This window comes from Galeopterus variegatus, unplaced genomic scaffold (genome assembly GCF_000696425.1).
Source record: "Galeopterus variegatus unplaced genomic scaffold, G_variegatus-3.0.2 Scaffold1948, whole genome shotgun sequence".
Taxonomy (NCBI): Eukaryota; Metazoa; Chordata; class Mammalia; order Dermoptera; family Cynocephalidae; genus Galeopterus; species Galeopterus variegatus.
Window position 1 is genome coordinate 235,316 of NW_007728059.1, and position 16,442 is coordinate 251,757.

A 16,442-nucleotide genomic window follows, 5' to 3' on the forward strand; every position below is an offset into this window, starting at 1 on the left:
ACAGGGCTGCCTCCTCTTCTGCAGTGATGGGTGGGTGGGAAGGGGTTCTGCTCTCTCACCCCACCTTCAGCCTGATTCACAGGCAAGAACTCTGGGCTGGGACCTAGAAACCTTGAGTCCTGATTCTGGTTCTGCAATGACTTAGCTGTGCCTCTCCATGCCTGTTAACTACATCTGTCAAAATGGGTGGAAGGGCTGTCTTGGGTTCCTCTCAGGTAGAAAATAGTCAGAGTGAGTGCTTTTAAAAAGAAAACAGGGCCAGCCCTTGGCTCACTTGAGAGAGTGTGGTGCTGACAACACCAAGGCCACAGGTTCAGATCCCTATATAGGGATGGCCAGTTAGCTCACTTGGGAGAGCGTGGTGCTGACAATACCAAGTCAAGGGTTAAGATCCCCTTACCAGTCATCTTTAAAAAAAAAAGAAGAAAACTACTCTACAAATACCAGAGAGGAGCTGGAAGCAGCAGGAGGCAGAGACAAGAGATTTCTGCCTGGCCCTTGGGTCCCTGTCTCCCTTATGGGGCTACTGCATGCTATGCTTATTTTGGTGGAGACCCAGCTGCTAGTCCTCAAGCCACTTGGACCCCTCAAGGCCGGCACGTGAGACCAGCTCAGCTCCCTTTGTTCCATAAACTCTATTTCCCAGGGGGAATCAGCTTAGGAGCAGGGAACAGGGCTCTGTGTCAACCACCAGGACCCTGGACATCCCCTTGCCATGAAGAAGCAGTTGCTGAGAGTCCAGGGCAGCCTTGGATATATGCTGCAGTGGGCTGGAGGGAAGGTGGCAGTGGGAGCAGCCACAAATGCTCCCTCACCCACATCACAAGGAAGCCACCTGGCCAACTGCTCCTGGTGGCCAGCTTCTATCTCTTCTTCCCTGCATGGTTTGCCTCTTACAGAAGAGCACAGGCATGGAATTCAGGTAGGTCTGGGTTCAAGTCCTCCTTCCTCCTCTTCCTTTCTAATGTGCCCTTGGGCACACTGAGCCCCAGTTTCCTCATCTACAAAATGGGTATATTACAACGGAGGGTTGTGGTGAGGGTTAAAACATGAATGCAAAGTGCTCAGTACAGTGTTTGGCACCTACTAGCTACTTAGCAAAGGGTGCTCACAAGGGGCATGGCTTGTGAATGACCCCCTTTTCAAACAAACTTTGAGTCTCGTGCTCTCTAGGTAGACAAAAATAATATGCCCCAGGTAGGGGGTGTTAATTCTTATTTAAAAGCCCTGGATGGGCCAGAGCCTGCAGCAGGAAAGTGAAGCATGCTTAATGTTGGAACCACCCCTTTGGGGCTGATCATGGTCCCAAGATAGAAGACGGGAGCCCCATAAGGATGGCCAAGGGGGACCTCCAGGCCCACTCCTGGGGTAGCTGCATCTGGTTGAACCTCACGGGTCCATGGACCCCAGGCCTCCGGAAGAGGACACTTTCCCTGGGATTGGCAATGGGTCTGACTTCCATAGGATGAAGTTCTTTCTGGTACCAGGCATTTTGGAAACATGAATAAAACCACTGGGCTTTTAGAAACATGAAGTTAGAGCAAGTCGTCATGGATTGGCGGATTGCCCCTCACTATGTCTCATTTAAGCAATGAGAGACCCTTTCTGGAGTTTCTGGAGACGATGGGCTCTAGTCCTGGAGGCTGTGGAGGGTCCTGGTCCCACCACTGGGTGGCAATGCCACTGGGCTAGGAGGAGGAGTCCTCTTAAGGCAGGGATGCTGACATGGATAGAAAGCAGGGCTGTGGCTTCTGAGCCTCCAGGGAATGCTGTGATGAGAGGAGTCAGACCCAGGGGCTCCCGAGGTCTCAGCAACTCACTCTCCACCCATGGGAGGGAGAAACCACAGTACTGCAGAGTCTGCCTTCCTTTGAAGCTGCATGGAGAACGATAAATTAAGAGGCATATTAAATATGTGGGTAAAGCCAGCGGGGACCAGTAAAACCTCCAGGCAGGGAGGGAGGAGGAGGCTACGGCTTCTTTCTGAGATAATTGGAGGGAATCCACCCTTCCCAGGAAGGGGCTCCGCTCAGGACATGGCAGAACCACCAGCCGCTGCTGTTCTTTTCCCGAACTTCGAATACCGTCCCTTCCTGGAAGCTGCTGGTATCTTCGTCTCCTTCAAAGTTGGCCACGGCCACATATAAAGAGTCTTTTGGGCCATCTGCATTGGGGAAGGAGGCTGCAGCCACTTTATCCCCGTTTTCCCCGATCTTGCCGGCCCCACGTGGCCCCAGCCCACCTTTGCCTCGCATGTCATCTTGGCCCCCTGAGGTGGTGGAGAGAAAGGGTTTGGCTTTTGGAGGGACCAGAAGGGCACGGCCTGGGGCAGGAGCTGCCTTGCTTTCACTGACTTCACGCTGTGGCCCTCTGACCTCTGGGAGGGGCCTAGCTGATGAGGAGGTTTTCTTGGGGGGGGGTGGTCTCCGGGGCGGGACCACAGGTCTGTGCTGGAGAGCCTCTTGGAGAGGGACGGGTACATTCTTAGGCACAGGATCTGTGGTCTTGGCTGGCCTTGGAGGGGCTCTGCAGGATATCTCCTTGGGGCTGAGCCCATCCTGTTTTCCCGTTCTATCCTGAGCACGGCCAGGTCCCTCCCCTGGGAGGAAGCTTCGGCTGAGGGCCACATCTTGGCCCCCAGTAGCCTGGTGGTTCTCCCCATCCAACGAGGATTTCTCTTGGGACTTGGCAGGCCTGAGCTTACTCCTGAGGTTGCAGATGTCCACTTGGTCTTCACCCTGAGGTGGCTCTGTCCTGGGGGAAGGAGCTGGTTTTGGCCTAACCTGAGGTTTGGACTTCAGGAAGGGATTCTGGGGAATGGCTTCTGGCTTCTCCTCTGGTGGGTCAGCTTTGGGTTTGGAGATGGGCCGGAGGTTGGGCTTCTTCACTTCCTTGGCCAATACCTTGTGGCCACACTCCAGCCCCATGTCATTTTTCAGCTGGAACAGTTTGCTTTTGTCAGGTTTGGGCTCTGGCCTCCTGCTGTCCCGGGCTGGGGGGGTGTGTTTGGCTGGAATCATGGGCAGAATCATGCCAGGAGGTTTGGGTGAAGAGCCCCGGAGCTGCTCCATCCTCTGCCGCTCCCTCTCCAGCAGCTCCCCTTCCGACTTTATGATGGATTCTTTCCGTGGAGGGAGGCTGGGCTTCTCTTCCAGATTGGGGTCTGAGATCTCCTCGTAGCCTGCTGATGCAGACATGTCTGAAGATGCTTTCCTCAGGACCTCCTTGCTGCCCTTCCAGTCTTTGGACCACGGCATCCCAGAGTCCACAGCACCATGCGGTGCATCAGGCAGGGGCCGGGAGGGGCCAACGGCTTCACTGCCTGTACTGTTCTCCATTGCTGCTGCATCCCCAGGCCGGAGCTGGGTCACCTCATTGGGCAGAGGAGCCAGAAAGTTGGGTCTTGAGGCATTGCTGGTCTTCTTGTACTTGTCAATGAAGGTTGCTGGGGCCCATCCTTCCTTATCTTCAATCTGAATGTACCACCAGCCACTCAGGTTCTTCTCGATCACCTGGAAGGGAGGACAGAGGAAAGCACTTAGGAGGTACGCTGCCAGGGCCAGTAGAGCAGAATGGTCTGAGAGAACTCACATGCCACTGGAGCTCTAGAAGCTGTGGCTTTGCACTTAGCAGATTCTCCTAAAAGTTCTATGGTGGACCATCTATGGAGGCATTATTTTGTATCAGGAACATTTTCACAGGGGTAAGTTCTTGTCCAATTTTGGCTTCCCCTAAAAGCAGTCTCTGAGACATGGACTTAGGTACAGGTAATTAATTTGAGAGGTGATCCCAGGAAGTACAAGTAAGGAAGTGGGAAGGGAAGGGGAGAGGCCAATTATGAGCAGGCTATTGCTCTGGCCACTGGGGTTTAATCCACCAGGGACCCTCTGAGAGACCATGCAGACATGCCTCTGGGGGTGGGGGCATTTATCTACTTACTCCCCACCCAGGGCATCCCCATCTCCCTTCCCCTTTTGGGAGGTGAGAAGCCATCAGCTTGTAGGGACCTGTGTGCAGCTGTAAGTCAACTCAGGTGGACTAGCAGTATCTGCTACAATTTTAAAGAAGATCTTGGGACTTCTAGCCTCCAAAAATGTGAGAAAATAAATGGTCTATGGTATTTTGTTATGGCCGTCCTAACAAATTAATATACTGTAGTCCCCGGCAGGCTCTGTACCTAGGAGATCTGAATAATGCTCACAACTGCCCTGTGAGATGGGGATTTTCATCCCATTTTACAAATGCAGAACTGGCCTTAGGAGAGCTGAGAAACTTGCACAGGATCATGCAGAAAGTCAATGGCAGAGGTGAGACTCAAAGGCAGGCATGTGGGCTTCAGAGCCCAAGCTTTTACCACTACCCAACCCTGCCTCTCAGAAAGGTGATCCTGGTTGGAGGGGCTGTGCCTGGGATGAGGAATTGCTAAAGGGCCAAAGAGGGCTACAGGCATGGTTCTTCTGTGGCAATCTTCAGCCCAGCTCAAAGAAGGTTGGCAGCCACAGACTCAGTGCCGGGAGGCAGAGGTTGGGCTCCAGGACCTACAGGCCTGGGTTCTGGCTCTGGCTCCACCACTTGCTGCCTTAATGGCCCTGGGCAAGCCACATGCCTCAGATTCCACACTGCAGACTGCAGATGACGATGACAATAACACCCACTTGCAGGATTTTTGCGATGACTGCATGAGGTAATGCACGTAACAGCACTTAGTAAACGCTGAAAGGTAAATGTTATCTATTATTAAATGAGAGTGGAGGTCACTGAGAAAAAGCAGACACACTTGACAGACAGCACTTAATGAGTTCCACTGGCCTCTCCAGGAAAGGGCACTGATAAATGTAAACCTGTTACGTGACCAGCATCTTATCAACGCATCCATGAATTCATTCAACAGTGCTAACACTGAGTATAAGTGAGGAAAGGAAAACAGGACAAAAATCAATATAAGATATATCAATGAGATTTGTTAAGCTTATACTCTATACAAAGTAATATGGCAGAAGCTCTGACTATTTGTATTCTTAATCATGATTTATGGGAGTTTTTGTCTGCTAGAGAGAAGCTAAGAGCTATTATAAATAAAAGCAAATGCAAGGTCCTGAGATTACAAGGGGAAGGAAAAGATCCTGGGCTTTAAAACCAGAGAGACTGGGTTCAAATTCTAGCTCTACCACTTACCAGCTGTGTAACCTTTTTTTTTTTTTTTTCCTTTTTTGTCTTTTTTCGTGTCCGGCAACGGATCGCAACCCTCAGTGTCGTGCCCGGACCGGACCGGGACCGGCAACGGGATCGCAACCCTCGGTGCTGTGCCCGCACCTCGCTCAGCCAGTGAGCGGGAACCGGTCTGTACGTGGGATCCGAACCCTCGGCGGGAGCGCCGCCGCACTCCCAAGCGGCGCACTGTAGCAGTGCGCCACCGGGCCGGCCCCCAGCTCTGTGTAACCTTTTTTTTTTTTTTTTCCTTTTTTGTCTTTTTTCGTGTCCGGCAACGGATCGCAACCCTCAGTGTCGTGCCCGGACCGGACCGGGACCGGCAACGGGATCGCAACCCTCGGTGCTGTGCCCGCACCTCGCTCAGCCAGTGAGCGGGAACCGGTCTGTACGTGGGATCCGAACCCTCGGCGGGAGCGCCGCCACACTCCCAAGCGGCGCACTGTAGCAGTGCGCCACCGGGCCGGCCCCCAGCTGTGTAACCTTGAGCAATTAATTTCCCTAAACCCTCTAAGCCTCAGGTACCTCATCTGTAAAATGGGCTGATGATACTAACCTTTTGGGATTTCTGTGAAGATTAGTTATCAAGTAGTAAAGTACCTGGCACAGAAGAGGTACCTATCAGGTGCTGACAGTCAGCTTGGTGAACTATGGATATATATAATCAATAAAAATAAATAAATTAATTTAAAAAATAAAAAAAAGAAGAGGTACCTATATCCTCCTCCTCCTCCTCATCATCATCAATAAAACATGTCTTCAAGATAAATAGTCCAGACAAGGAACTAAGGTGTTCCTAGTATCTCTATTGCTACAGTGCTGTGGTTGTTGAGATGAACCAGGAAGCAAGAACTGCAGAAGAGGAAAACAGAGCATACGGAATTTTTCATAAGAAAAGAACACCTGACCAAGTCAAAAACTTTAGTGGCAACTATTTCCTCCTTAAGTCCCTCGTGCTACCACTGGTATGCTGACATCACGGAATAGTAAAGCAGGGAAGTTTCATGGATGGGTTATATCTATGCTTCCTGCAAAAGGACATTAGGCATATGAGCTTTATATTGAATCAGCTTTAGCAAAAATAGAGGATAAAGGCCTGAAACCAAAAAGGGGAATGGTTCTGGTTGAAGAAGAGGTGGGGCCTGGAGGGAGACTTCTCAATACCTCCACAAAATGCCAGGGATCCATGATCCCTACTGCATACAGCATCAGCACTCAACTTCAGGACATTGTGCAGGGCATCCTGAGCTGCCCTTGGCAGACTTCGAGCATTCTGAGTCAGGGAGTGGTGGTGCTTATTGGCAAATGTTCAGTTTCCCAGCAAGCTCAAACAATGATAAGGGTTTGCAGAAAATGCTGGAAACTTATTGACAAAGGTTGTATCTTAAAGAAGGTTTTATAATGTTTTTTTTTTGCTATTTGGGAAAGAAAGCCCTTTATAACATGCCAGTCAGACTTCTGATTTTAGGATGGGAGATGAAGTAGACAGCAGTTTCCCCTTCATGCATCAAATCCAGCGAAATAAATAAATGGGTCCAAAGCCAAGCTCTGAAAAAGGAAGGGGAGAAGTTAGTGGATCAGAAACCGTGAGGAGTCACTGATTTAAGGAAGCTGCAGCAGCTTTAAATGAGGGAGGCTGTGGCCTAGAACTGCTGCAGGGAGTTCTGCTGCAAAGTGGGGAAGACTTTAATGTGGCAGAACCTGGGGTTAGGGGAGGCCTGCAACTGACAGGGGATTAACTGGGATAACATGGCAGAAACAGCCAGGCTGGTTGACCCCTCTCTATGCCCTTTATCCCATATTCTTGTAAGACAGGCTGAGCAGATTGGAGGTTGCTTACAGGTGGAAACTGAATGAAAAAGCTTGGGTCAGAGAGACATGACATTGCTCAGTGGCTGGCTCAGAAGTCCCTTATCTTGTACTGAAACCAGTGGAGACTGACCAGCTCCTTGTGTGTACTCCCAGCTGGGCTGTTTGACTGTCTGCTGCCTCTTCTTGCACAGCCCAAGACAAGCAGTAATACCAAGAAAAGGGCTGAAATAAACACCAACACCACTGCAAAGAATTTACAACTGAGGAAAAAGACAATGTCAGAAAGGCATCAAATTCATGAAAGAACAAATGAGACGAGAACAGGCGACTATGAAAAAGGATCGGGAAGTGCTTTTGGAAATGAAAATTATAATTATCAAAATAATAAACAATGGAATGAACTGTTGAAGAGCAAATTAGTGAGTTAAAAGATCAAGAAGAATTTTCTAAGAATGTAATACAGAGGAATGAAAATGGAAAATATGAAATAAAAGTTAAGAGACATGGAGAACAGAGCCACAGGTTCCCATATCTGTTTAATAACAGTTCTAGAAGGAAAGAATAAAAAGAGCAAAGGGAGATAATCTTTAAAGAAGCAAAAGTGATGAATTTTCTAGGAAAATCTCCCGAGTCCTTAGATGGACAAGGCCCACCACATGCTGAGCAGGATAAAAATAAACTCACACCTAGCCACATGTTAGTGAAATTTCAGCATTTTAAAGATAATGAGGAACTCCTGACAGAATCAGAAAAGTGACAGATTATGAACAAGAACTAGCAATACAAGATGCAAAAAAGAGAATGGGACAATATGTTCAAAGTGCTGACAAAAGATTACTTTAAACCTCGAATTTGAAACTCAAACATCATCAAAGAGGGAAAAATAACACAATTCTTATTGTCAAGAAAGCATTATGTACAGAGGTGGGACACTGCACTTAGTTAAGGACACAAAGTTATGCTTGGCCATAGAAGTAACATGGGACAGGGAAGGGAAAACAATGCAAATCAGGGGAGGCTGTCCGGAGGAGGCAGGGGTTTGAAGAATGAGTTGGATTTTGATATGCCAAGTTCAGTTTAAAAAAAATGGCCTTGAGTGCTTCCTATGAGAAAGTGGGTAGGGGCCGGCCCGTGGCTCACTCGGGAGAGTGTGGTGCTGATAACAGCAAGGCCCTGGGTTCGGATCCCATATAGGGATGGCCGGTTCGCTCACTGGGTGAGCGTGGTGCTGACAACACCAAGTCAAGGGCTAAGATCCCCTTACCGGTCATCTTTAAAAAAAAAAGGAGGTGGGTAGAGGACTAGGAGTTGAGTAAAGAAAAGTGATTCCTGGCAGAGGTGGAGAAGAGCCAGCTTGATCAGTGGTGTTCAGAGGAAAGCAGTGGAAATAAGGCTGGGCAGCAATGGCGGGAGGAACAACCTTGATTGTGGAAAGATGTCAGCAAACAGGCATACGTTTCATATCAGATTAGGATGCATGTGTTTTACAACAGCAAAATGGGGGAATTGGGTATTGAATTTATCTTGTAGCACAAGCAAGATTCCTTGTGAGTTCTCTCTGTGGATTTGAAGTTGAAAAGACTGTCAAAAAAAAAAAAAAAAGAAAAAAAGACAGAGTAAAAGCCTTTTAGAGCTTTGAGATATTTCTGCTCTCCCCTCAGTTTCTCTGTGTGGATTAGGATTTGCATTTTATAAAAGTTAGTTTGAGAGACTTCAGTCTAGGTTCTTTAAACACCCTTGCAGATAGCCCTCCTTCAGTAGGCTGAAAGACACTTGGCGTGAGAAGTTTTGCAAATCATCAGCTCTGGGAGTGTAGCCATTTTACCTTGTCTCAGTTTCCTCATCCATAAAATGGGACAACACAGCTAATGCTACCCAACAAGGCTGAAGTGAGGGTAAATGAGGGAGGTATTATGTTCCAGGGACTTCTGTTGTTTTTGTCTGTTGCAGCTACTCTTCCATCTTCTGGTGGGAGCAGAGCAGCCCAGTTTTCCTTGGGTCTCCCCTTGTGCCATCTGAGATCCAGGAGCGAGAATATGAAGTAGTGTAGTGGACTGAATTATGTTCCCCCAAAACTCACTGAAGCTTGAACTGTATCCCCCATGTTTTGTGTATTAGAAACTTAGCCCGGCACTGTGATGGTTAAGAGGGTGGAACATCCTATTATGGTAATGAAAGGTGGAGCCTTGAAGAGATGATTGGATTGTAGGGCCTGCCTAGTGAATGGATTAAATATGGTGGTCACGGGTGTGGTTCTGAGTGTTTTAAAAGAAGAGGAGTCTGTTTTGCTCTCTTGCTCTGCTTCCCCCATCTTGCAATGTGAGACCCCTGGGTCACTGTTGTCACTACCAGATGGACTTTGGACTTCCGAGCCTCAGAAACTGTAAGCAATAAATTTCACTTTTCCTTATAAATCACCCAGTTTCAGGTATTTTGTTATAAGCAACATAAATGGACTAATACAGAAAATTGGTACCAGAGAGGTGAGGTGTTGCTTATAACAAATACATGAAGATATGGAAGAGGCTTTGGAACTGGGTGTTAGCCAAAGGTTGGAGGAGTTTGGAGGACTCAGAAGAAGAAAAAAAGACGAGAGAGAGTCTGGAATGTCTTAGAGACTGGTTATGTGGTGGTGAGCAGAATGCTGATAGAAATACGGACTGTAAAGACCATTCTAAGGAGGTCTCAGATAGAAATCAGAAGGAGTTTTTCAGAAACTTGGGCAAAGATCACTCTTGCTGTGAACTGGCGAGGAACTTGGCTGCATTGTGTCCACGCCCTTCGACTTTGTGGAAGGTGGGACTTAAGAGTTGTGAACCAGAATGTTTGGCAGAAGAAATTTCCAAGCAGGAAAGCATTCAGGAAGCTGCATGGCTACTTGTAACAGCTTACGCTGAGTTATGGCAGCAAAGGCACAACATAAAGCCAGAATTTAAAAGGGAAGCAGAGTGTAAAGATTTGGAAAATTTGCAGCCTGGCCATGTGGTAGAGAAGCAGAGAGCATTTTCAGAACAAAAATTCATTGTTGTTAAGAACATTAACACAAAAGTATGGGATTATGAAGAGAAGGAGAAGTGGGCCCTGAAGGCTTTACAAAAGCCTCTGGGGCCAACCCTTCCATTTCAGGACCAAAGACCTAGGTAGACAAAATGGTCTTGGGGAACAGGCCTGAGGTGCCGTATGTGGGCTTGCTGCCCAGGACCACCTCAGGAAGCTGTTTCCAGCACCAGCACCCCAGCTGCTCTGGCTGCCCCAGCTGTGGTTAAATTGGCCCCAGGTGTGGCTGAACCCGCAGCTTTGGAAAATACAAGCCAGAAGCCTTGGCAGAGTCCACGTGGTGTTAGGTCTGCAGGCTCACAGAATGCCAGAGCTGTGAAGGCTTGGGAGCCTCCACCCCAATTTCAGAGGATGTATGGAAAAGTCTGGGGGCCCAGGAAGAGATCTGTCACAGGGGCAGAGTCTCCGCAGACAACCTTTGCTAGAGGAATGCCCAGTGGAAACGAGAGGTCAGAGTTGTAGCAGAGAAACCCCATCAGCTCCATGCCTAGTGGAGCTGGGAGAGCAGGACCACCATGGAGAACCCAGACCTGTAGAGCTACCAGAGTGGAACCCCAGCCTGGGAGAGCTGAAGTGTGGCCTGAGACCAGGAAAGCCATAGGACCAGAGCTGCCCAAGGACTTGGGGACCCAACCTCCACACCAGCATACAGTGGAGGTCGAACAGGGAGTCAAGGTACCTGATTTGCCAGCTTTGAGATTTAATGTTTGCCCTGCTGGGTTTTGTACTTGTTTGGGACCTGTTACCCCTTTTTTCTGGCCTATTTCTCTCTTTTTGATTGGGAATATGTACCCTATGTTTGTCCCACCATTGTATCTTGGAAATAGATAACTTGTTTTGAATTTCACAGATGGGACTTTGAACTTTGGACTTTTGAGTTGAAACAAGTTAAGACTTTGGGGATAAAATGAATGTATTTGTATGTGAAAAGGACAAGAGTTTTGCAGGGCCAGGAGCGGAATGTAGTGGATTGAATTATGTTCCCCGAAAACTCATTAAAGCTTGAATTGCATCCCCCAAGTTTCATGTACTAGAAACTTAGCCCCCACTGTGATGGTTAAGAGGGTGGAAAATCCCATTAGGGTAATTGAAAGGTGGAGCTTTGAAGAGATGATTGGATTGTAGGACCTGACTAGTGAATGGATTAAATATGGTGGTCAGGGGTGTGATTCTTAGGGCTTTAAAAGAAGAGGAGAGTCTGTCTTGCTCTCTCTTGCTCTCTCTGCTTCCCCCATCTTGCAATGTGAGACTCCTGGGTCACTGTTGCCACCACCAGATGGACTTTGGACTTCCCAGCCTCAGAAACCGTAAGCAATAAATTTCATTTTTCTTTATAAATCACCCAGTTTCAAGTATTTTGTTATAAGCAACATAAATGGACTAATACAGGTAGGCGGGCCAGAGCCCATGAAATGCAATTCTGAGACCTATGCTGGAAATACTGGGATTGTTGAGAAAACAGGCTACAAGTCTAGAGCTGCTGGGGCCATGTTGCTTGCTCCTGGAAAAAGTCTGAACGAAGCCAATTTAGAAGTGAATAGAGATGAGAAACAGAAACATGAAGCCCTGTTGACATCATGTGAACCTCGGCAACCAGCCATGTTCGAAAGGAGACCTACAATTCCTGTGTGATAATGACGATGACTTCTGCTCAGGCAGTCTGAGTACACTGGCACTTAAAAGCAGAAGATTCCTATGAATACATTTAAAAACATGCTTTGGGGGCCGGCCTGGTGGCGCACTGCTACAGTGCGCCGCTTGGGAAGCACGGCGGCGCTCCCGCCGAGGGTTCGGATCCCACATACAGACCGGTTCCCGCTCACTGGCTGAGCAAGGGGCGGGCGCAGCACCGAGGGTTGCGATCCCGTTGCCGGTCCCGGTCCGGTGCGGGTGCGACACTGAGGGTTGCAGTCCGTTGCCGGACACGAAAAAAGACAAAAACAAAAAACAAACAAAAAAACATGCTTTGAAAAGCTGAGTACTAACTTCTTGAGTCCTGCCTTCACTCCCAAGTCTCCCTCCAGCTACCGTCTTCTTTTTTCCTTTCTTTTGCAACCAAGCTCCTTAAGTTTTCTATAGTCAATGTCTTCACTTCTTTACCTCCCATTCCCTCCACCATCCTGTCATCTCAATGATGATCCCACCTCTCCATGAAATACTCTTGCGAAGTTACCAGCGACCTCTTTCCTGTTGCATGAACACACCCTTTATAGCCTGTCACACTGTTGAATGCTCCTGGCTCCTTCGAACACTCCACCAGCTCCTGGTTTTCCCACTACTTCTCTGACACCTTTCTGAACTGTCCTTCACCTACATGACCATCCATCCAATGCCAGTGTTCTCAAGACTTCCTTCTTAGCCCTCTCATTCTCTCACTCTTCCTGACTAATTCATCCACAACTTGTACTTACCATCAGTAGGCTACAACTCCAAAACATCCTCTGAACTCTAGACCCACATATCCAAATGCCTATCGACAGCTCTGTCTGGGTGTTCCACAGTCAGCTCTGCTTCCTCATGCTTAAAACCAAACTCATGATCTTCTCCCCCAAACCCCATTCCTACTCAGTCCTGTTGAGATGACGTCTTAAATACCTCTTCCATTTTTATATGTTACGCATTCAATACCTGTGTGTACAATGAATAAGTATGCAGGGGCAGATATTTCTATAATAGGTTAAAAGGTAATTCAGAAGTTTCTCAGATCCCATCTCTCTAGCCCTTGACTCAAATAATAGCAAAACTGTCTCAAGAATCATCATTGCCAAAGATTTCTAATCCCTGGTCCTTGCTGCTATCCCATTACTAATAGGCTTTCACGGAAGCATGGGGAACAACTTCAAGCTCTAACCACATGAAGAAAGAAAAGAGAAATACAAGAAGAGAAATTGAAAAAGACACACAGGAAGGAAAGGAAAGAAGGAATGAAAGAAAGAAGGTAGGGGCTCGAAAGAGGTGTGCTGGAGTGGACTGGTCAGTGGAACCCGCCGCCCTGGGCTGTACAACAGTGCTCTGTGCCAGGCACTGGAGCTGTGTTCTTCAGAGGAAAGAGGAGGGTGAAGACAACTCTTCAGAGCCTAGAAAAGTGCCTTGCACATGCATCCATAGTAGGTGTTCCGTGACTGTTGTATTGTCGCAGAGGTGACTAAAGTAAACCTCTGCCTCCTAGGAGGGGCTGGGGAGGGTCTGGCCAGCTCTTACTTGTGATACCTGTGACCGGCTCACCTGCTTTTGGAAACCGTCTCGATAACCATCACTGCCAAGGTTTCTAATCCCTAGACCTTGCATCTATCCCATTACTTACAGGCTTTCTTAGAAGCTCAGGAAACAACTCCAAGCTCTAGCTCCAGGATGAAAGAAAAGAGAAATACCAGAAGAGAAAGGATTTATGTTGGTCTTTATCAAGAGAACAGAGTACACAAGCAGAGGGAGTAGGAAGAAAAGGAGAGAGGAGGTGCAAGAATGGAAGTAGGAGGTGATAAAAAGTGGAATCTAAGCCAGTCGCATGAGACCGCATATTGTATAATTCCACTTATAGCGAATGTCCAAAATAGACAAATCTATATAGAGAGGAAGTAGATTAGTGGTTGCCGGGGACTGCTGGAAAATGGGGAGTGACTGCTAATGGGTAAGGGGTTTCTTTTTGTTCTGGAATTAGATAGTAGTGATGATTGCTCAACTCTATGAATATAATAAGCCACTGAATTTTATACTTCAAATTGGTAAACTGTATGGTATGCAAAGTATATCTTAATGAAGCTGTTAATCCTCTTTCCCACCTCAAAAAGAAGTAGGAGGTGAGAGGCTAGAAGAAGGTGAACACCTAGAATTAAGAATCACAAGTAGGCAAAGGAACACCAGGTCTACTCACCTCAACCTTCAGGCCTGCCTGGAAGCTGATGCCATCTGGGATGGTTGTCTGGAATTCAGCAATGGTGTAATACTCTTCCTCCACTTGGGGTGGGATGGGAGGCTTAGGCAGGTTGAGACCTCGAGGCTGGTGGGATTAATTAAACACAGTGCCAACTCTAGTGTAAATGTATTACCGTCATGCTGAAGTAGAGTGAGACTAAGGGACTGGGGCCCACAGTCACCCTTGAGGGGGTCCTGGTGGACCTATTTGGATTCTAAGGGAGAAAACAGAGGACCATTCAGATTGTCACCTCCTAGATGAGATCTCACTGGCCCTTCAACTTTTAGAGCAGTGAGAAGAAACATGGGATATTTGGCCATCATCATGAAAATTTGGGGTAAGATGATATTCTCTGAAATAGGAGGCACCAAGCGTTGGGGAAAGAACACAGCTTTGCGAGTCAGACCCATGTGGGTTGGAAATACTGATGATGGGTGTGACCCTGGGCAAACCATCTGCCCTTCTGGAGCCTCAATTTTATCTTCTGTAGAATGGGCATAGAGTCTCTACCTGTAGGGGTTCACTGCAAGTATTAAATAAGTTAAGGTAGTGAAGCACCCAGCACACTGCATGGCACCCTAGAGCTGCTCAATGAATTGCAGACACTAAAAAAAGCCTGTTTTTCAAAGAATTGGCTAAAAAGGTACCTACAGAATTAAAAGATGGAGTTAAAAGTGGAATATCAGAATGGCACCACAAACCATATTTGTGCATCATCCAAGCTCAGGCCTCAAGTTGCCTTATTTGAGAAGACGGGTCTAAGACAAAAAGAAGTGGGCTCAGGAAGCAGAGAGCAGGTTTTGAGGCCTAACTGTTACAAGTACACTCTGGAACATGGGCAAACTGTTTCACCTTCTTGGACCTCAGTCTTTCCACCTGTTAATGGGACTAGGACTCATACAGCCTGCTTCACAAGGCTGCTGTGCAGACAGGACAGAGAGCATCTTCAGAAAGGGTAAGGGGACAGCAGACATCCTGAGAGCCATCAGGTCAAGGACCAGCTCCCAGGTAGCAAGGATCCACTTACAATGGTCATATCCCGGCGAGGAGGAGGTCTCTGCCTCATCTTTGGTGATCCTATGGAGAAACGAGACCTTATTTCACTCATGTGCAGAGGTCTACAGATAAAATTCCTGAGGTAGATGCTGGGGAAGATCTACTCCCTCCTGCAGAAGATTGGCATAATGCTCTGTGCGAGAGTTAGCATGCTGTTGCGACCTTTCCACAAGAAGAGCCTGATCGGTAAGGAACTGCTCATGCTTGGCTCAGGACCCACTACCAACATGGCTTTCCCTTGATCTTTCCTACACAGGAATGAAAGGAGACTGTGCTGCATCCTCAAAAATGGAAAGCTTCCCAGGGAAGGCAAAAAGTGTATGCTTCAGACTAACACAGAGATGGGTCCCAACCTAGGTCTGAGGCTCACTGGCTTCTGGCATTGGACAAATTATTTGTCTCTGAGCCATAAGGCACTCACTGGTAGAACAGGCATAATGTGTACCTCCCAGGGGCAGCAGTGCAGGTGAAAGTAAACAACACCTGTGAAGCTCTTGGCGTGCGGTAGGTGTGTGCTTTGTTTTGTGCTCTAGAACAAATCCAGACTAAACCACACATAAGCAAACTGAACCAAACACACATGGCCTGATGACTTCAGGGGTTTTTACTCTGGAGTTGGGCTGCCCTAGCGCTGGGTTTCAGAGTCAGGAGAAAGACAACTTTGCAGTGGTCCAAGACTCCTGGTTAAAAGCTTTTGAGGAGGTCACCCCATATGTAGCCAGAGCTGATTCAGCATGGGTCCACACACAGGGATAGTTTGGCAATTGAGGTGTGGAGGAGACTGCTAAGCCTTCAAATACTCATTTCCTCTTTTATTAGAATACATAGCAGCAGCCTTTAGCTGCTTATAGAAAGACTATATTTTCCAGACTCCCTTGCAGCTAGATATTACCATATAACTAAGTTCTGGCCAATGGGATGTGAGAGAACACGGAAAGCATGTAGCTTCTGAGTTGCGTGCTCCACTTCTTCTCCCTGCCTGCTTTTCATTGGCTGGACTAGTGGCAAGCCGTCCTGGGCCAGGTGGATGAGAGCAACACAAGAAAGATGCAGTGTCATGAGACTCCTGACCACATGGAGTTGCCATATCAGCCCTGGACATGTACATGGACTGTTCTGTGAGAAAGAAATAAACATCTAAATTATCTGAGCCACTGTTATTTTGTGTGTGTGTGTGTGTGTTGTGAGGGTGTTTTTGTTTCAGCATCTGAACCCACATATTAACAAAGATAGGGGGTTTCAGGTTTTCATTTACTCCTCTAGTGGTAATGGGAATCCACCTATGCTTTTGGCCATGACAGATTAGAATCACAGAAACTTGGGGCTGGCCTGAAGAAATCCTGCCATGGCATATGAGAAAACATGGTCAGTGTTTTCTCAGGGCAGCTAAGCAGAC

General features: G+C 47.7%; 1 protein-coding gene across 4 annotated transcripts in view; it reads right to left on the reverse strand.

Moving 5' to 3' along the window:
* Positions 1 to 393: 393 nt before the first annotated feature.
* The window catches only part of SH3PXD2B (SH3 and PX domains 2B), a 62,715-nt gene continuing 46,666 nt past the window's right edge, over positions 394 to 16,442 (reverse strand). For all 4 annotated transcript variants that reach the window (XM_008579731.1, XM_008579730.1, XM_008579728.1 and 1 more), the window contains 3 exons: positions 15,018 to 15,067; positions 13,949 to 14,074; positions 394 to 3,512 (listed from right to left, as the gene is read on the reverse strand). In XM_008579731.1, the coding sequence (XP_008577953.1) occupies positions 1,971 to 3,512; positions 13,949 to 14,074; positions 15,018 to 15,067 (1,718 nt within the window). In that variant the 3' untranslated portion in view covers positions 394 to 1,970. The remainder of the gene's footprint in view (positions 3,513 to 13,948; positions 14,075 to 15,017; positions 15,068 to 16,442) is intronic.